The 22,238-nt window shown below is 40.1% G+C and overlaps 1 protein-coding gene across 1 annotated transcript in view; it reads right to left on the minus strand.

Annotated features, from left to right (window-relative positions):
• The window catches only part of LOC309547991 (uncharacterized protein), a gene marked incomplete at its 3' end in the record, with an annotated part of 144,155 nt that overhangs the window by 35,934 nt on the left and 85,983 nt on the right, over positions 1-22,238 (minus strand). The window contains exons 15-16 of the mRNA XM_082247978.1: positions 1,383-1,461; positions 373-466 (exon numbers count right to left, since the gene is read on the minus strand). Of these exons, the coding sequence (XP_082104104.1) occupies positions 373-466; positions 1,383-1,461 (173 nt within the window). The remainder of the gene's footprint in view (positions 1-372; positions 467-1,382; positions 1,462-22,238) is intronic.

A 22,238-nucleotide genomic window follows, 5' to 3' on the forward strand; every position in this document is an offset into this window, starting at 1 on the left:
ATGCATGCTCTAGGTTCCTCCCACTGTCTTTGGACAGCAGTATAGAATGCACTGATAGTATGTCTGATCCTGCCTGAGATATTCTGTCTGAATCTTTAGTGCACATTTATTTACAACAGGAGATCAGAACACAGTAACAAATCATAGTCTATCTTTGTCGGTTTAAAACAATCAGTTCAAATTGTAGTTGATTGGTATAAACTAGTGTCACCACCCATGTGATTCTAACCATCTGCTCCGTACCTCAAAACATCAAAAAAATTCATACATAAACAGCATTTGCTATCGTGATGATTACTTGACGGGATTTTTGCCTTTACATCCAGTTAAACAAGATGTAAGTTGCATTTCAACATCCCTAGCATATCTTACTTTTTACGAGTTTCAGCATAAGCCGTATCGACTAGGCGCTTTGCTCTTATCACACTGTCTCGAAGTACATTGTCATCAAGCTCTTTCAGCTCACCTGAAAAAAAGCAATAGCTACATTGAATAACAATAGGTAAGTTAAGAAAAATATAATATTAAATAATTGTCAAGGATGTTTTATTTTCATTATCTAGACCACAGTTTATAAAGAATAGCTATTGGGAGATGTGTTCCTAGATTTCAAGAGATTTAAGAAACTAACAGGTGGTATAATGCTCCAGCATATGCCAAACACTGAAATGTCCATGAATAATCTAAAATGTCATATCTGAAAAAAAAATATTAAGATATCTGTCACTTGCTGAGAAGACTGAAATAATAAAGAAATACATTCTGCGTTTTAAGGCTCATATTTAATTGATCAACAAGTTTTGGCTCCCAATATTCACTATACATCTCTGATTTTCCTGGAGGTTTACTGCCAGGAAGCTGAAAACTGCTATGTGTCTAAAAACTACAGATACTTATCTGAGATGGCTGAGCCCCAGTGAATTCAGCATTATTCAAATGCAGCACTAGCCACAGTTGTTGAAATATCCCCCCAAGAATGACTTCCTTCAGAAACCTGCCACTAACCGTGGCACTCCAATTCCCCCATCAGCATCAGGAAAATAGTACAATCATTTAAAAAGATGCTTGAAATTAGTGTTTGGTTATTGTTTGGTTCTATCATGCCGCAAATTGGCAGCCTAATTCTGTTCTGTAAAATAGAATATTCCAGTTTTAACTAACTCCTACATGCTCAAGCATATGTCTGTTTGGGGAAAAAGATTACCTTTACGTTTACAGCAGAAATATTTAAATTTTATAAAAATACACACTTTAATTCATCAGCACAGGGCACAATTATACTTAAGTTTGGTTGGTTTTCAGCATTTTAGGCATCAGAAAACCTCTTCTGTATTTTCAGTGTATTGATTGTCTTTGGGTAGTAGACAAAACAGAATAGCTACCTTCATTGTCAACTGCTTTTGCTTTAGATGCCAAAAAGATCACGGTGCATATTAATAGAAACTTCATTTTTTTGTGTGCCTAAAAAATAGAAGATGATGCATTTTGAATTTACATTATAGTGGCAATGCCATTAAAATAGAGTGTTCTAATGATTAAATTAAAACTTTCAATAAATCACTGTAATATCTTAAGCAGAATTTAAGCATCACCTACCTGTGTAATCCTGAGCATTACTTACCCCCCTTCACACTGTGGATTTATAAGGGCTAATTTTTTGGCTTCCTGCAGAGACACCCAGTGGGTTGGTCTTTGCCAACAATGATGGGGCAGCACCTGCAGACTTCTTCTTCCTGGTGGCCACAACACAGTAAATGTTTGGTTTATACAGATCAATCAAACATTCTTGTCAATCATCCAACAATATATAAAAATTGTTGACTCACTTCAGTGTAGACATGGTGGCAGCTGTTTACTAACACAATTCCCAAATGCAAATTTTATAGCAAACATTTTCACCTGAGAAATTGTATTACACAATGTGTTTCAAGAATTGAGTAGGAGCCAACAAACAGTGACAGAAATAAAAAACTGATTTAGCAAATTACAACAATTCATCAACTTGTAATGTATTGTAGTTTTTGGTGGCCACCAATCAATTTATATAGATTGGTTCTTAATATCAACTCATTCTCATTCAGAAAGGAGGAATTGGAATTCAAACTGTAGAATTCAAAACTCCGTTGGCTAATTCATTCAAACCTATAACGTTGGTTGCAAAGCTTAGCCACGGACAGACTTCAGAGGATATTTCAAAGTGTAGGTACCACGTGACTATTTTTAGGCAAATTACTGCTATATAAATATGTACACTTTGGGTTAGCCAAGCATACATACTTATGTTGATGTTGAGGGAGTCAGCAGAAGGAAGATGGGGGATAGTAGATTTATCAGGAAGGTAAATCATTGCTCTGAACTCAATCAACCCTTTACACCACACACAGTCAACTCTTTACATCACATGTCAATTTCAAACTTCTAGAAAGTGCCAAAAAAGTAGAATAAGCCTCCCCAAGCTGCTATGTCAGCACTACAGAAGTTAAGAAGCCAGCACAGCAAGGCTGCCCCATTGAGAGCCCTTCTCCCAAGTCATGCAAGAAACCATGAAGGGCCTCCCCATCCTCTGGCCCTTTTCATCGGTCCTAGGGCCCTTTACTCTCGTTGCCGGACCCTTTATTACAGTTCACAACAACAAATAAGAAAATGCGGACAGGGAGACACCAACTTAGCCTACCCTGTATTAGAAACGTAAAAAAGTTTATTAGCAAAAAACAATAAATATACCCAACAATAATAGATATGATCAAAATAGAAAACCACAAGGAAAAAATGGAAAATAAATGAAATACTAACCCTGGTCAGACCCAAAAGAACCCTCCTAGCTCCCTGTCAACCCCCCCAAAGAGACACCTAGTGACCTACCAACACAGTCCCTGCTAAACCAGCCTGCATGGAAAATACCCAGTAAAACAATACATAAAGGCAATGCACTAATACCTCTGTTAGAATAGCAACTGGGGCAACTATATATAAGTCCCAATTGAGGCTGGGTTCACACATGCTGCGGCCGCGGCTTACAGCAGGGGGTCTTGTGGGTCATTGTTCACCGAATCAGGTCTGAATTTTAATTAATAGAAACTTCATTTTTTTGTGTGCCTAAAAAATAGAAGATGATGCATTTTGTGCATCCAGGACAGGATGAGCTCACTGCAGATCAGTGTTTGCTGCTAGACAGAGAGCCAACACACAAGCAGAGTGAGCTCTGCAGATGCCAACCTGTGCGGAGCTCTCCATGTCTTCACCCCCACCAGGGATATTACTGGACCATCCAAAGTGCTGCTTGAGATTCTCCCAGATGCCAGGTCACCTGTTTGAAGTAGCTGATCCCCGTGGGATGCAAGCTGTCAGCACTCTAAAAACACTCCTCTGCAATAAGTTCCTGTAGCTCTGTAGGGTGCCGGTCTGTCTGTGTGAAGTCTTCCTGCGGTCTTGGGGCCCCCCACAGTGGCGGAATGCCAGGGTCCAGTCGCAAGTGCGACTGCTGCAAGCCTGTTCGTTCCGCCACTGTTTCCCATGTTAAAACAAATGTTATTGCTTGGAATGAATCACACTCAATGCCAGACTTGGTACCTTCAATTAAGTGTTTTACTGCACATAACTATTTACTCCATATGGGATATTTTCCCTGACTTCCTGATTCTGTTCTGCTCAGGTTGGGGCATGGACAGCTCAGGAAAACTGTCTCTCTACACCAGCAGAGAATTAGTCTTAAATACCTTCAGTATCCTTAATTCTAAAATGGTTGTACTTCCTAAAGAATTTGTCAAAGCCATTGGAAAGATATTAGAAAAGTGTTGCAAAGTGCATTTATGAACTAGCTAAATTGCTGCATTGGAACCAGATATGAAACTGTTTTTTATGCATTTGGCGTAACACTTCCATTAAAAACAACAAAAATGTGTCACACTGCCAATATTGAATTGCCCCTACTGTGATTTTCACACTCCTGTAGCAAATTTGGGATATATCACAGAGTGCCTTTCCAGGAAGATATACATTTTTGTGCATGTCGGCAACAACTTCTATGGCTGTTTGGCTGCAGTACCCACTTTATTTTTCTTTTGGGGAGTGCTTTTTTAATTGCACATTTTTATATATTTTGTTACTTCAGTTAGACTTGGGGGCTCTTTTTTCATTTTTTTGACTATGCACCTACTCACCACAATATTTTGGGGACATTTTACAGTGAGATAAATACACTATAATGCATTGTTCTTTTAAGTAAAAGCTGGTGTGTGTCCTGTTGACAAAAGAGTTGATTTACTAAAACTGGAGAGTATAAAATCTGGTGAGCTTTGCGAAGAAACCAATCAGCTTTCATATTTTTTTGTCAAAGCTTAAATGAACAAGCTGAAGTTTGAGGCTAACTGGCAACCATGCACAGCTGCACCAGATTTTGCACTCTCCAGTTTTAGTAAATCAACCAGAAAGTGTCCTTTAACAAGTGATTAAAGACTGTGCCCATACTCGATGGGTAAATAGTAGAAATAATGGCTAAGGATGATCGAACTTTTGAAAAGTTCGGTTCGGCCAGAACATCCGAACTTCCCGAAAGTTCGGCCCGGATTTCAGAACCCCATTGAAATCAATGGGACCCGAACTTCGGTAATCAAAAAACACCATTTTGAAGCCCCAAAACCATATAAATGCCCCTAAAAAGTGCCTAGGGTTCTGGGTCATGCCCCATTAACTATTAATCACACAAAAAAAAGTTCTTAAAAATTGTCATTTTTGATAAAAAAAGCCAATTATTGCAAAATTAAAAAAAAAAAAAAAAAAGAGATTTTTTCATTTTTACTTTGGATTTAGTATCTGTGGGGTCTAAAAGGTGTGCATGTGAAGTTTCAGCTCTGTAGAATGTCCAGAACCATGAAAAAAAAAAGATAATTTTTCAGTAGAACAGGGATGTGGTTCGGGAGCCTCCTTTAACTTTAACACCTATATGATCTTTTTTTCTGGTTCTGGACATGCTACAGAGCTGAAACTTCACAGGTACACCTTTTAGACCCCCCAGACACAAAATCACACAAAAAAAGTTCTTAAAAATTGTCATTTTTGATAAAAAAGCCAATTATTGAAAAATTAAAAAAAAAAAAAAAGAAGAGAGATTTTTTGATTTTCAGATCTGGGGGGTCTAAAAAGTGTACATGTGAAGTTTCAGCTCTGTAGCATGTCCAGAACCATAAAAAAAAAAAGATCGTTTGTATTAGAAAACTTTAAGCACAGGAATATGGCTTCTCTGCTGTAACACCTTGCCGGTTTAATAGAAGGCATTTTTTTGGGTTCTTTGCAGTCAGGAAAAACATCTGAACTTGTGTATAGTGGTACTGTGCACAAGTTCTGATGTTTTGCCTGCCTCCTAAATTCCCCAAAAAATGCCAGCAAAAACACACCTGGGCATTTTTTTTTTGACGCTAGCGTTTTTTTTGGCATTTTTTGGGGTTCTTTTGAGGCAGGCAAAACATCTGAACTTGTGTATAGTGGTACTGTGCACAAGTTCTGATGTTTTGCCTGCCTCCAAAACCCCCCAAAAAATGCCAGCAAAAACACACCTGGGCATTTTTTTTTGACGCTAGCGTTTTTTTTGGCATTTTTTGGGGTTCTTTTGAGGCAGGCAAAACATCTGAACTTGTGTATGGTGGTATATATACACACATACATATATTTATATACACACCTAGACATATATAAGTGTGATAGTAGCAGAAATATATTACTGTAAATGATTTCATTAGCGCAAGCATATATTTCTGCTACTATCACACCTATATATGTCTAGGTGTGTATATAAATATATGTATGTGTGTATATACACCACTATACACAAGTTCAGATGTTTTGCCTGCCTCAAAAGAACCCCAAAAAATGCCAAAAAAAACGCTAGCGTCAAAAAAAAAATGCACAGGTGTGTTTTTTGCTGGCATTTTTTGGGGGGTTTTGGAGGCAGGCAAAACATCAGAACTTGTGCACAGTACCACTATACACAAGTTCAGATGTTTTGCCTGCCTCAAAAGAACCCCAAAAAATGCCAAAAAAAACGCTAGCGTCAAAAAAAAAAAATGCCCAGGTGTGTTTTTGCTGGCATTTTTTGGGGGGTTTTGGAGGCAGGCAAAACATCTGAACTTGTGCACAGTACCACTATACACAAGTTCAGATGTTTTTTCTGACTGCAAAGAACCCAAAAAAATGCCTTCTATTAAACCGGCAAGGTGTTACAGCAGAGAAGCCATATTCCTGTGCTTAAAGTTTTCTAATACAAACGATCTTTTTTTTATGGTTCTGGACATGCTACAGAGCTGAAACTTCACATGTACACTTTTTAGACCCCCCAGATCTGAAATCCAAAGTAAAAATCAAAAAACCTCTTTTTTTTTTTTTTTTTTTTTTTTTTAATTTTTCAATAATTGGCTTTTTTATCAAAAATGACAATTTTTAAGAACTTCTTTTGTGTGATTTTGTGTCTGGGGGGTCTAAAAGGTGTACCTGTGAAGTTTCAGCTCTGTAGCATGTCCAGAACCAGAAAAAAAAGGATTGTTTGTATTAGAAAACTTTGAGCACAGGAATATGGCTTCGCTGCTGTAACACCTTGCCGGTTTCAAAGCAGGCATTTTTTTGGGTTCTTTCCAGTCAGAAAAAACATCTGAACTTGTGTATAGTGGTACTGTGCACAAGTTCAGATGTTTTGCCTGCCTCCAAAACCCCCCAAAAAATGCCAGCAAAAACACACCTGGGCATTTTTGTTTTTTGACGCTAGCGTTTTTTTTTGGCATTTTTTGGGGTTCTTTTGAGGCAGGCAAAACATCTGAACATGTGTATAGGGGGTATATATAGGCATATATGTCTGAATATATACCCCTAGACATATATAGGTGTGATAGTAGCAGAAATATATTACTGTAAATGATTTCATTAGCGCAAGCATTTATTTCTGCTACTATCACACCTATATATGTCTAGGGGTATATATTCAGACATATATGTCTATATATACCCCCTATACACATGTTCAGATGTCATGTCTGACATCAAACATGTCCTCAAAAAAGCACTGGCAGTGGCAGCCCCTGCAGCATAAAAAATGCTTGCTGGTGAGAAGCCATAATCCTGTCCCGAAGCAACTCAGAGAAATTATCATTTCTCTATAGCGGTCACCCTGCTATGGAGGGGTTTTGTCACCCTGCCATAGCAGTCACTGCCAGTTAACCCTACACTACACTACGGTCCCCTGACACTTAACACTTTCCCTACAGAAACTAAATTTTTGAAGCTAACTTAAGTGTAAAGGAGCACTCTAACTACACTAGATATCCCTTTCCTCACACTAAAAATAGCTAAATGACACTTTTAAAGTAAAATTAACAGAACTGCTTCCACTCTCTTCCATGTCCAGTATAACAATGCTGGGAATATGGCGGGGGCAATCTTATATACTGGGGGGCGTATTCACTAATGATTGGTCTAGGGACCCCCTAGTCACTCCAATCACATTCCTAGCATTCTCCTGCCCCCTCAATTGGCTTTTGCTAATGGTTCTGGTCCAATCACAGGCTTTTAAAGCCCATTTCCTGAAGCATTGCATTTTGGGCGGTTCTGGTTGCAGAATTCCGAACTTTTTGGGCAAAAAGTTCTAAATTCGGCCGAACCTCGAACACCCAATGTTCGGGCCGAACCGATGGTGGACCCGAACCGTTCGATCATCCCTAATAATGGCTATGGCACAGGGATTGGTATTGCAGATGTGCTTGAAAGCTGTTAGCTGCATACAGGCATCAGAATGCCACAGAAGGGAAGATGTATAATGCTTAATTTGTACAGTATATATAAGAATATTTTTCTAGGTGGTTTAACATGTGAGAATCCAAAAACATAAATCCAGAAGGACACAAAAAAATAATATATTTGGAGTAAATTATAATGCTTCCACTAAGAGACACTGCTGGGGGAGTCCCAACCATTAGCAAAATGTGCATTACCTGGGACTGAGGATAGAGGAAGATTAGGGGATATAAGTTTACCTGAATATTTGAAATATCCTACACCATAAAGAGTGACTGTGAGTAAATGAGAGTGTATTTTTCATCAACGATCAGCTGCTGCACTTGCAGCGTTCTAATGAGGAAAGTGGAAAGGTCTGAATCCCTATAGACATGACCAACCCTTTGGGAGTATCTCACAAAAACTGAAATGTTTGTTGCAGAAGATGCAAGGATGTCCAAAATATGATTTGTATCTTAGTGTAGACTTCTGGGAAAGTCAGTAAGCCAATCACACAAGCAGGGAATTATATTTCTGGGGGGCATTCTGTACACCATCTGTGTACAGAACACCTCCAGGCGGCCATATTGCAGTGCATTTTATAGATGATATACAGCACTTCAGATTGGAAGGGATAGTTATTTTTAATAACATTACATTACAATATGGTTTGTGTCTCAATTGCATATGCTATATTCTTTTTTTATTTTCAATATTTTTTTCCCACAAAAGTTGTGTTTCAGGAGGAAAAGCGGCTAGGAAGATCCTTACAACCAGGTGGGAGGGAGCCAAATAAGAGCTTGAGTGGAAAGAGGTGATATCACTTAGGCTTCCAGACTTACCCAAAATCAAACATTTACTTGAGGCCGAAGGGAGGCAATTGAGACATTTGTACAGACTGAAAATAGCTATCTATATGAGGGTCATCAAGACCTCCTTGTAACTTTGGTCAAAACAGAGTATGTTTGAACCCGCAGCCTGGTATTGCCCCAGATAAAGGTAAGAATCTTTGCCTGGAAAGAATGCAAAACATGCAATTAAAATTGCACTGGAAGTATTCTAAAGTAGTATAGTTGTTTGGGAAGGATAGCCATTTTAACTGCTGCAATCCTTCCAAGCCAAGAAATAGGATAATGTTTATATTCTATTAGTAAATCCTGCAAGTGTCAAATCAAAGTTAGATAATTAGCCTGAAAGAGGGAGTCATAAGAACTGGTTAAGTAAATGCCAAAACAGGGCAAAAGAGAAATCAAAATTGTCCTAGAAACTGTGCCATATTTCCGGGGAAAGGTTTACATTCAAGTCTTTGATATCTGACTATTAACATGAATCCCTAAAATGGTGGTAAAATCTAGTAAAAAATTGAGTAAATCTAGCCATACTTGGATCAAAGTTCACCCGCTGCAGCAGAGACTTTACAACAACCATCTTGTTGGATTTTTGGTTTTTAATCAGCGCTGCCAGCTATAGCCCACAGCGCTGATCATTGTGTTCTGACGGCTGTCAGAATACAAAGTCTTAGCAGGGAGGATTCCCCCATCCACATAGAGTGTGTGGATGTAGGAATCAAGTAATTTTTTTATGCTCAATCTACTAGTTGAAAAAAAAAAAAATTACTTATCTATGGGCTGCATTATTTGAGGGGAGATATCATTTGTTTCAAAAATAGAAGAACTACATAATCAGCACGAATAAATAACTGGTGGTGGTAACCCGCTACTGAAGAAGGAGAAATACCAGTGGCTCAAAAGACAACATGTAAAGCAGAGGAGAGAGCTTGTCTAGTCCCTCCCTATATAGAAAAAGGCATCTGACCTGAAACCTGAATATTTAATAAATGTCTATGGATCCTGAAATAGTGCACATACAGTGGTGATCGAAAGTTTGGGCATCCCAGGTAAAAATTTGTATTAATGTGCATAAAGAAGCCAAGGAAAGATGGAAAAATCTCCAAAAGGCATCAAATTACAGATTAGACATTCTTATAATATTGCAAATATATATATTCGGTGGAATATATTTCTCGCGCCTAGGAGTACCTAACCAGATAATTGCTAGGGTGGATGAATTTAAGGGAAATGATATGTAGGCTAAGCAGCTGCTATAAAGTGCAAAATGAATGTGTTTGAATTTCCCAACTAAATGAGAAAGAATATAGCGCTTGCTGATGTGTGCAGGAAACTATGGGAGTTGATATAAAATCTAATATTTCTAAAACCATAAAATAGGCTAAGCCCCTAGGACATAAACATGTATATAGAATAATAAATAATAAATGTGCCAATAATCAAGTCCAAAAATTCACTGTGATAACAAAGTGCAAAGTGATAAAAAAATATATAGTTCATGGGTGGCTCATTTGTGATTGATCAAAAAAAGCCAAACAAAAAAGAAAAAGAAAAGTGCTGGTGCTTGGTGCTGATTCCTCCAATGGGACAAGATGTCCGATCATACAAATGTTGAGGATAAGATGTACACTCACCAGATACGGTGGGTCTCTACTACCTTACGGCAAAGAGACCATTAGAGCTTTTAGTGACCCTCCAGGTCTGGATAGTGGCAACTGCTGGGCTCCTCTCCCTCTCAGCCGGGATCCCCCAAGCGGGATGCTGGTTCCGTGCGGTTCCAGATACGGTGGGTCTCTACTACCTTACGGCAAAGAGACCATTAGAGCTTTTAGTGACCCTCCAGGTCTGGATAGTGGCAACTGCTGGGCTCCTCTCCCTCTCAGGCGGGATCCCCCAAGCGGGATGTGCGGGTTCCGTGCGGTTCCTCCGGGAATATTTATGGAGAAAAGAAGGAAGGCTCCAGATAGTGCCGTATCATTAAAACACGTTTATTGTGCAAAAATTGCTGATAAAAAGTTGATATGAGTTAAAACAACGCTGTACAATCCCTCTACTGGATGTCTATAGCGTGGAGAGCGGCTTGCGTTCCAGCTAACTTCCGGGTTTGACGGCGTGCGTTCCACCTGACGTGCGTTTCGTCAGAGCGTAGTGACGTCTTCAAACGCGCGTCAGGTGGAACGCACGCCGTCAAACCCGGAAGTTAGCTGGAACGCAAGCCGCTCTCCACGCTATAGACATCCAGTAGGGGGATTGTACAGCGTTGTTTTAACTCATATCAACTTTTTATCAGCAAAAAAAAAGGAGGGTCACTAAAAACTCTAATGGTCTCTTTGCCGTAAGGTAGTAGAGACCCACCGTATCTGGAACCGGACGGTACCCGCACATCCCGCTTGGGGGATCCCGGCTGAGAGGGAGAGGAGCCCAGCAGTTGCCACTATCCAGACCTGGAGGGTCACTAAAAGCTCTAATGGTCTCTTTGCCGTAAGGTAGTAGAGACCCACCGTATCTGGTGAGTGTACATCTTATCCTCAACATTTGTATGATCGGACATCTTGTCCCATTGGAGGAATCAGCACCAAGCACCAGCACTTTTCTTTTTCTTTTGGCTTTTTTTGATCAATCACAAATGAGCCACCCATGAACTATATATTTTTTTTATCACTTTGCACTTTATCACAGTGAATTTTTGGACTTGATTATTGGCACATTTATTATTTATTATTCTATATACATGTTTATGTCCTAGGGGCTTAGCCTATTTTATGGTTTTAGAAATATTAGATTTTATATCAACTCCCATAGTTTCCTGCACACATCAGCAAGCGCTATATTCTTTCTCATTTAGCTGGGAAATTCAAACAGATTCTTATAATATGTCAACAAAAGTTAGATTTTATTTCCATCATTTACCTCTGACATGTCCCAGAAGATTTCAGGGAGGGAGGGGGAGAGGAGAACCTCCCCTCAGGGCACCGCGGCGCTCCGAGCGGAAGTGGGAGCGGGTATTTGTCAAAACTAGGTACCCGCTCCCCCCCAAAAAAAATTACATGCCAAATGTGGCATGTCAGGGGGTTAAGACTACCTAAAGTGGAAGTTATATTTTTGGGTGGAACTCCGCTTTAACAATCATTTGAAAGGGGAACTTGAGATTCCAGGGGGGGGGGGCATTTGCCCCCCCTTGCCCCTACCTGCGGATGCCCATGGATGTGAGTCCTGTTGGCAAAGTGGGTCCTAGTCAAATAGGCTTAGTGTAAAGAACGTGGATTTTTTCAGTGAAGTAAATGCACTCCTATGTTGATTTCTTAATTTAAAAATGGCTGTTGAGAAGCAGCCTAGTCAAAGCTCTTAAAGACTGTATACCTACATGCTACAATATTTTGGGGACTTTTTACAGTGAAATAAATACACTGTAATGTTTATGGTGCTGGGTGCTGGCTGGTGTGGGTCTTATTGAAAAAGTGATCTAGTCAAAGTGTTTTAGCTCTATATCATAACATAAAATTGACTAGTTTGTTAGAGAACATTGCAATGTAAAACTTAAAGTATATGTAAACCTTAACCGGATAATTAACGAATGTATTCATTATCTGATAAAGTAAATTGTAAAGGTTGCTTCTTTAACCACTAGTCTATGTTTTGCTAGCAAAGATCTAGTGACCCTGCCAGTTCCCTTCCCGTAGCATTCTTGCCATGAGAAGCAAGAAAGCAGATCTGTGATGAAATGCTCAGTTTAATCCCCTTGGCCTGCTAATCAGAGCTACGGGACACTGTGCCAATGAACAGGTAGCCTGTAGCACCAATGTCAGCTTTACCACAATGTCCTTTGCCCAGCACTGCTCTGGTGGACACATCACACATTCACAGGGCCGGATTAAGAGCATCATGGGCTTGGTGCTGAGGATTTTGAAGGGCCTTAAGGGCCGTGCCTTGCCATGCACCCAGAGGAGGAAGGGTGCAGCCATGCATGCCTAATTCAACATGGGATGCTGTCTCTGAAGCCCATAAACACATCCATGCATCGGCAACTGTCCCTCCTTGTCCGGCCTTCGCGCTGTGTGGGGAGGTTCTGAGGGTGCTGCCTGGGGAAGCGAGCATAGAAGCCAGACTTCTGTGTTTACAAGTGACAGAAGAGCGGTAACAGTGAATATGGCCAACCCGGGGCCTATATAAAAAGGTAGGGGCCTGGAGCTGCAGCTCCAATAGCCCCTACGTTAATCTGGCCCTGCACATTCAGGGGAAACATTGAAAAAGATAATGTTGTTTGATTGCAGTGATTTTACTTACACTTTAACTAGAAAGATATGCTAGTTACAAGTGCTAGCTCCTTTAAAATCGATTTTGTACCATATTAAACATAGAAAACATCTCATAAGGAACATGTAATTTAGCTGCTTTGACACAGTATGTAACCTGTAATAGTTTAAAATAAGTTTACTGTGTGATGTGAACACTTTCAACTTTATTGTCTCAGTACCTTAAGAATCTCACCTTTACACTCCCCTCTTTTTTAAAACAGCTTTACAGCATATTTACATAGTTGATACGTCATTACTAAATGTGATAGCAGGAAGCAGATGGGGAAAAAACTCTTCTGTAACATCAATAAACATTTACAATGACCAATACAAGCAGATATAATATATACTTCATAATAAAATGATACAAAATAGAATTATTGGTGTTTCCTATAAGATTGCTTGAAGATTTTTTGTTCTTAAACGCATATTACAATACAAACTTAAAATTTTCTTTTCTTTTTTTAGTAGACCTGAATATTGGTAATGTGATTTACTAGGGGGCGTTCATAAGAGAGGATACCAGGGGAACAACATGGAGAGCCATATGGTCAAGGTGTAAAATGATCTTGGTCATAATCTAAAAGCACTTTGAAGACAAAGAGCACAAAGAGATACATACAGTCATAGCCAAAAATATTGGCACCCCTGCATCTCCGTCAGATAATGCACCACTTCGCCCAGAAAATTGCAATTACAAATGTTTAGGCATTCTCCTTTTTTTCTTTTTTTTTTTTTTTGTTTGTATTGGTATGATACAAAAAAAAGAAAAACAAAAAGCCAAATCGGACACATTCCATGCAAAACTCCAAAAATGGACTGGACAAAATTATTGGCACCCTCAATGTAATAATTGGTAACACATCCTTTTGGAAAAAATAACTGAAACCAATTGCTTCCTGTAACCATCAATTAGTTTCTTACACCTCTCTAATGGAATCGTGGACCACTCTTTTTTGCATACTGCTCCAGGTCTCTCAGATTGGAAGGGTTCCTTTTCCCAACTGCTGTTTTGAGATCTCTCCACAGGTGCTCTATGGGATTTACATCTGGACTCATTGCTGACCAATTCAGTACCCTCCAGTGCTTTGTCTTAAACCATTTTCAGGTGCTTGCTGATGTAGGGTTTGAGTCATTGTCCTGCTGTAAGACCCATGACCTCTGACCCAGCTTTCTGAAACAATGGCCCTACATTGCACCCTGGAATAGTCTTCAGATTTCATATTGCCATGCACACAGTCAAGACATCCAGTGCCTGAAGCAGCAAAGCGACCCCAAAACATCATATTAATGTAAGGTGATGGTGCCCTTAATGTGCAATAGGTGTGGATAGTTGCCCCTTTATTTGAGGTGATAAATCACCTAAAACGTGAAAACTGTAGTGAGCAAAGATGTGGCGGTACACCAAATAATCAATGTGTTATCCGTCAAGTGATCTTTATGAGTTTCAGTATGCATGATTCTTGCACTAAAATAATCCAAACATTGATAGTTGGTTCCTGGGCTCACACCATACAGCTCCAAAAACCCCTAAGGATGTAGCTAAAGAAGCAAGGATGTACTCCACCAAAGATACAGAAAGGGCTTATAGTGTAGTAATTTTATTGATGTTTGTTTAAAAACAATATAAAGCAGATTTTGCATTTACATGTCACTGTGCCTGCCTGGCACTATGGTTTCTACAGCATGTGCGGATGTGGGTTGTATGGCGTCAGCGTGCGATCCACACCTCACTATCGGTACTTTTGAGCAAAAGGGTAGTCACATGGGATTCTGGAAGTGATGAATCCCTGCTCCGATGTACATTTTACCGTACTTGGCGCCTTCAGGAAGTGACGAAGCGCCATTTCCGGTTTGCATTTTTAATGGGAGAACGAGTGGGATTGGTTGGGCTCCTCCAAAATGAGAGTGGAGATAATCTTTAGAACAGATATCTGCCTCTATCAAAATATATTCATCCGCACATACTGGACGAAGCCAAGTGTATACACAATCATGTTTAATTTTAACAAAGACCTTAGTAAAGGTAAAAATTTAAAAAATGTAGCAATGCCACTTATACAAAAAAATATGTTCTGATAGTACCCAGTAAGATCAATGAAGATACATACCATGGTTGTATGGCTGAGCAGATTTAAAACCCTCTACAGTGGATCTCTGAAAATACACCTACCATAAAAAGAATACATAATGACTTAGCCCTAAAATTAAGGACATAATTAGTCTATTTATGAGTCACGAGGTAAAACTCCACTTCTTATGAAGAAGAATGTAAAAGAAAAAGGCAAAAAATGCAAAAAGTACTAAAAAAATAATTGCAAAAATGTATATACAATCGATAAACAAAAAAAAATTTAAAAATGAAATTTTCCTGGTTAAGACAAAGGAATTGGGAAGGGGGGGGGGATACCCCATGCTGTGGTGAGCCCATCATATAGTTAAGATAAACCTTAATGAAGGTTTTTTAAAGTATATAAATGGAAGCAGGAAGTTTGGATATTAATAATCAGTAATAAAACTATTTAAATCTATGTTGTTGTTTAGACCCTGAGGATGTAAGGATTGGAGCTTATATATCCATTAGGTCTCTATTTGGGAGACCTTTTTGGTCATGTCTGTGCCTTCCCAATAGGGACGAACTTTATCTATACCCTAAAATCTCAACAGCAATGGGTCCTGGTTGTGCACCTGTTTAAAATGGTTGGAGACACTGTGATGTCTGTAACCTTATTGATGTTGTCTATGTGGTCTCCCACCCTCTTGGCTAATGTTCTTGTGGTGCGACCTATATATTGGGGATTGCAAGGACACACGAGTAGATAGGTGACATATCTGCTATTACAGGTTATGAGTTGTTTTAACTCATTCTTTCCAAAGTGACAATGGAGGTAAAACCAACACGGTGCAAAACCCTGGGGCCCTCCTGTAAATGAATTTAGGTTTATTTGGAAGAAATTTTTTCAAAGTGTGATCCTTTAAAAGTATCGGCTAATATTTTTTAACTGTTTTTTCTAACTCTCTATAATGAAAATTAAAATCTGTAAGGAATGCAAAATAAAACTGGTCCCATGGTGGTTCCCTATTTTTAGGTATCAGTAGGGTATTTCGATCCAGTTGACCTACTTGTTCCCTAGTGGTTTCTAATTGTTGTTTGTTGTATCCTTTTTCCAGGAACATCCCTATCAGCATGTCCGTTTGATAATCTTCCTCTTTTTACAATTCTGTTTTATCCTTAGGAACTGACCCTTTGGGATAGCCTTTGGGATAGCCTTTATCCAATTTGGATTAGGACAGCCCCGGGTTAAAATGTACCCGTTTCGGGCAGTGTCTTTGAAGTGTGTGCGGGTACCAAGATGTTTTCCCAACCTATACATTTCCAGGTCAAGGAACTGGATTACCGATGTACGCCATGTACTGGTGAATTTAATATTGTACTCATTGGCATTCATATGGGTTACAAACTGCTCCAATTCCCTTATGACAAATATCTCATCTATATACTGTTGGTACATTTTAAGTTGTGGCCATTGGTTAGTAAAAGTTTGTACTTCCTCCCACTCATTTGCAAAAGGGGGGAACAGCTGTGGGGGCTCTTTCTCAAAGTGCGGGTATTTATATAAGTGGGAGCACTTCTGACTCTGCATCAGTTGTTGCCAACCATCAGTATTTTTACTGGCTGCCAAGTAAAAAACGGGCACTTTTCTGCAGCCAGTAAATAAATTCCAATGACAGTAAAAGGTTGCCAGTAAAAAAATATGGCAGCGACACTCGGCTCGGAACAGCGCATGCTGAGACCATCCGAGTGCCTGCCACGGTGTGTTCGGGTGGCGCCAGCAGGGGGGGCAGGTCAGGCGGAAATGGTGCCTGAGCATGTGATGGGAGCCAAGAGGAGCGGCCGGAGCCTCATGTGCGGATCTGCAGGATGGGAGCAGGGCAAACTGGGAGCGGGACCAGGGGCGTAACTACAGGGGTTGCAATTGCAACCGGACCCTATGCTCCAGGGGGGCCTGTGTGGCTCCCCTGTACACCTGGATAGGAGGGGGCGGCGGGGGCAGCATGTAGAGAAATCACTGTCCTCCTTTTTCCTCCTGTAGCTGCAGGAGGAAAATGGAGGAGGTTTGTTCCTCTGTATGCTGCCCCCACCACTCCTCCTATCCAGTTCACTTGTGTTCTGCTGTCTCTGGGCCCCTGTGTGCTCCCCTGGTCCGTCCACTGTGCTCCCTCCCCTCTCCTGCCGGCTGCTGCAGGAGATGTGTCACAATAGAGAACCAGGAAGGGGTCGGTAAATTTGTAATTTACCAGCTCCTTCCTTTTCTAAATGGACAGAGTCATAGACAGTGACATTGTAAAAATAAAAAATAAAATAATAATACAAATAAAATACCAAAAAATAAAAGCTACTGACCCCAATGGGTAACTTCCAGGATCTCAAAGGTCACACTTGCGAGCGGGCCCTGGCATTCCACCACCGTGGGGAGGCCCCAAGATGGCAGGAAGGGGGCCCACTGCAGAACTTGTGAAAGGGTCCCGCTGCGAGACTGTAATAAAGGGCCCCGTAATGAGAGTAAAGGGCCCCAGGATCAGTGGGAAGAGCCCCAGGTTTGGAGAGAAGGGCCCCGGCCAGGGGTCTGGGGGGCCCTTCATGGTTTCTTGCACCGGGGCCCTGAAGGTTCTAGTTACGCCTCTGAGCGGGACTGTCAGTGCTGTTTGGACTGGAGAGGACTGAAAAGACCATCTGGCATGGAGAGAGACTGTCACTGTGACTCAGGAAGGGAACGTGTCATGTCATGGAGGTATTATCACCATCTGTGCTGCTGCACACTGCTGTCAGTGTCACTGTGAGAGATTTCATGTGTGCGTGCCGCCCATTCTAGTTTCTTGCCCTCCTGAGTCCTGAGTCCTGTCCCTGAGCTGCTTACTTACTATATCTAAAATAAAATAATATGTTTTTTTCCCTAATATCTATCTTAAATCATATTGCTAATTGCATGATGTACTTGTTTGTAGCCTAAATCCTAAAATTTACATTTTGAAATGTAATTTGTTAATTTTTGGAAATGGCAGTTTAAACTTGGCTCTGCCAGTAAATTCTGGGTGTTGTGTCAGTAAATTTCAATCTGGTAGGTTGGCAACACTGCTCTGCACTCATCATCTGAATGTTTCATCTGAAAATTTCTTCTCTGTCCCTCCACAGGTATGTTCATATTGCTGCAACTCCACCCAAAACTGTGATACTGAAAACTGCTTTCCTTATGTTTTGTCTTTAACTGTGGTATGTTCTTACTGCTGAAAATCCACCCAAAACTGGGATACAAAAAACTGCTCTCCTTATGTTTTGTCTTTAACTGTGGTATGTTCTTACTGCTGCAACTCCGCCCAAAACTGTGATACTGAAAACTTCTGGAATCCCATGCGACTACCCTATTGAGCACAGTATTGAGAGTGAGGCGTAGATTGCACGCCAGCGCCACACAGCCCACATCCGTACCTGCTGTAGAAACCTTAGTGCCAGGCAGGCGCGGTTACAAGTGAGTGTAAAATCTCTTTTATATTTTTTTTAAAACAAACATCAATACCATTATTACACTATAAGCCCTTTCTGTATCTTTGGTGGAATAAATCCTTACTTCTTTAGCTACATCCTGAGGGTTTTTTGGAGTGGTATGGTGTGAGCCCAGGAATCAATTGGTCCTCTTTATACAGTGTTTTTTTGACTTCCTGTAAAAAGAGGTCAAACGCCTTTAGTGAGTTGCCATCTACCCTCAGAGCACCTGTGTTGAAGCAACTAGAAGATGTTCCCTTTACAGAATTACTTTGTACATTTGGTGTTGGGCACAGTCACACTGGATTTATATTTGCATTTATGTGACACAAATTATCTTTATTTGGTATTTTTTTTATTAATTTATTGATTATTTTATTGCAAGAGTCATGCATACTTAAATCCATACAGGTCACTTGATGGATAACACATTGATCATTTGGTGTAGTGCCACATCTTTGCTCACTACAGTTTTCAACCCCAAAAGATCAGTGAACCTCCACCATGTTTGACTGTAAGGACTGTATCCTTTTCCTGTCTCTCTGCTCCTGTTTGGCATTGATTGCGACAATTAATAAATGTCTCCATTTATTTTGTGAACTCCCCTTCCCGAGCCAAGGCAGGCTCTTCCTCAGCCCAGGTTCTTTCTCCCTGAAGCTGGCAGGTCCTTCAGGCACCCTCTTTCCTAGTCCAGAGGGCCTCCACAATCCCCCTCTCATAGTCCAGGGCCTCCAGACACCTGCTGTCCTAGTCCAGGGCCTCCAAACACCCCCTCTCTTATCTGGGACCTCTAGGCACCCTCTCACCTAGTCCAGTATTTCCCTTGTACCCCCCTATTCAGGAGCCTTTACCTCACCAACCACTATTTCCTAGTCCAGTTCAGAGCCTCCTTTTCACCCTGCCCTCTGATCCAGGTCATTTGCCACACCAACGCCTCTTTTTAAATCCAGGGCCTCCTCAATACTCCTCAGTCCAGGGCCTCCGCTGTACTCCCTTCCAAGTACAGGATCCCCTCTGCATCACCCTGTCCAGGGCCTCCTCTGCACCCCCCCCAGTCCAGGGCCCCCTCTGAATCCCCTAGTCCAAGGCCTCCTCTGCAATCCTCTTCTAGTCCAGGGCCTTCTCTGCACCCCCCAGTCATTGTCTTATTGACTGATAAACCTATGAGTTCCTGCTATGTTTTAATATGATTCAATATTATTGGCTGTTACAACCCAGGCAACAAATTGTACATTGCTAGTATCTGCATCTTCTTCTAAACAACAGCCTGAATCCTGATAATCTTGAATACATTTATTGAAGGTGAAAATAGATCATTCCAAAGCTTTTTAAAGTCTAAAGACAATAATATGGATTAAATATTGGCGGTTTTCAGCAAGTCAACAAGATGGGGAAGTCATCCTTTTGTCCTTTTGTTTGGAGGCCGGTAGAAATCCTTTCTAATCCAGAGATATAAGGCTAGCAATGTTGGTGCTCAACTTAAGCTAGCAATTTCACAGCTATGTCAGTTAGAGAGATGGGCCTAAAATCTGACTAATTTGTATCATCTGTAGATGGTTTAGGGATCATACTGCTTGCTGCTGTGAAGGACTCAGAAAGGAAATATGCAGTACCGATGAGGCCATTAAAAGCAAAAACGAATTTAGGGACAGTCAGCATTTTTTTGTTATAATAGGTGGCAGTGAAGTGGTCAAGTAGTTCTGGGGCTTTTTAAGTAAAATAAATATACTCTTATGTTGATTTTTTTGTTTTTAAAAATAGTTGATGTAGGTCCTATTGACTAAGTGGGTCCTAGTCAAATCGGCTTAGTGTGAAGAATGTGGACATAATCTCTGCAATTTTTGGGGGGATTTTTTCAGTGAAGTAAATACACTGCTATGTGAATTTCTTAATTTAAAAATGGCTGTTGAGAAGCAGCCTAGTCAAAGCTCTTAAAGACTGTATACCTACATGTTATAATATTTTGGGGACTTTTTAGAGTGAAATAAATACACTGTAATGTTTGTGGTGCTGGCTGCTGGCTGGTGTGGGTCTTATTGAAAAAGTGGTCTAGTCAAAGTGTACCTATACCTACATGTAGTCAGGTTTTGGGCTGCAGTTTGTGCATCAACCTAGAGGGAAGCACTGTACCACTTCTTCAGACTGAGAGAAAACGATTGGCTCCCCTAATATTGACTCCAAGTGGCCATCTTGGAGAGGCCAGTGTCTCCTATTGGATGTCAAGGTCCCGCAAGAATTCTGTGGCTATCTTGACTGGGACCTCCTGAAGCTGTTTACATACTGTGCATCGAGTCTGCAAAATATTTCTGGATTTTTTAATAATGTATTCTCATTATCTTTTCTTAGTTATAAACCTGCCCGCACAATATTTCTGACCATTGTCTCTGAGATAATCCATTGTAATTTTTAGGTATAATTTGTCATTTATTTTTCTTTATCTATATAATAGTATATATTTATTATTAATAAAATTATACATTTTATATTTCTGTTAATTAGACCACATCAGGTCGTTGCTGCCTTCAGTCCGGTTAAGAACTACCTTAATTGTTACAATATCTGCCTGCATCCTTTGAAACCCAACACCAAAAATAAAATGAACAGCCTGCACCCAAAAAACACATACCCTTACCCCAGATCATTAATATTTTAATTTAAACTTTCTCTGCATTGAAGACGCTCTCTGACAAGACACAGGAGGCAAGAGACTAATGCTTGTAGGTGTTTTAGCTCTATATCATAACAGGAAATCGACTAGTTTGTTAGAGAACATTGCAATGTAAAACTTAAAGATTATGTAAATCTTAACCGGATAAATAACAAATGCACTTATTTTCCAATAAAGTAATGTGTAAAGGTTCCTTCTTTAACCACTAGTCTATTTTTTGCTAGCACATATTTAGTGACCCTGTCAGTTCCCTTCCCTTCCTGTAGCATTCTTGCCATGAGAAGCAAGAAAGCAGATCTGTGATGAAATGATCAGTTTGATCTCCTTGGCCAGCTGATCAGAGCTACGGGACACTGTGCCATTGCACAGGTAGCCTATAGTCCCAATGTCAGCTTTACCACAATGTCCATTGCCCAGCACTGCTCTGGTGGACACATCACACATTCAGGGGAAACATTGAAAAAGATAATGTTGTTTGATTGCAGTGATTTTACTTACACTTTAACTAGAAAGATATGCTAGTTACAAGTGCTAGCTCCTTTAAAATGGATTTTTGTACCATCTTAAACATAGAAAACATCTTATAAGGAACATGTAATTTAGCTGCCAATACAGTATGTAACCTGTAATAGTTTAAAATAAGTTTACTGTGTGATGTGAACACTTTCAACTTCATTGTCTCAGTACCTTAAGAATCTCACCTTTACACTCCCCTCTTTTTTAAAGCAGCTTTAAAACATATTTAGGTAGTTGATACGTTGTTACTAAGTGAGATAGCAGGAAGTAGATGGGGAAAAAACTCTTCGGTAACATCAATAAACATTTACAATGACCAGTACAGGCAGATATAATATATACTTCATAATAAAATCATAAAAAATAGAATTATTGCTGCTTCCTATAAGATTGCTTGAAGTTTGTTTATTCTTAAACACATATTACAATACAAACTTTAAATTTTCTTTTCTTTTTCTTTAGTAGACCTGAATATTGTTAATGCGATTTACTAGGGGGCGTTCATAAGAGAGGATACCAGGGGAACAACATGGAGAGCCACATGGTCAAGATGTAGAATGATCCTTGGTCATAATCTGAAAGCACTTTGAAGACAAAGAGCACAAAGAGATACA

The sequence above is a fragment of the Pelophylax lessonae genome (assembly GCF_965119305.1).
Source record: "Pelophylax lessonae genome assembly, chromosome: 2".
In the NCBI taxonomy this organism is placed as follows: Eukaryota; Metazoa; Chordata; class Amphibia; order Anura; family Ranidae; genus Pelophylax; species Pelophylax lessonae.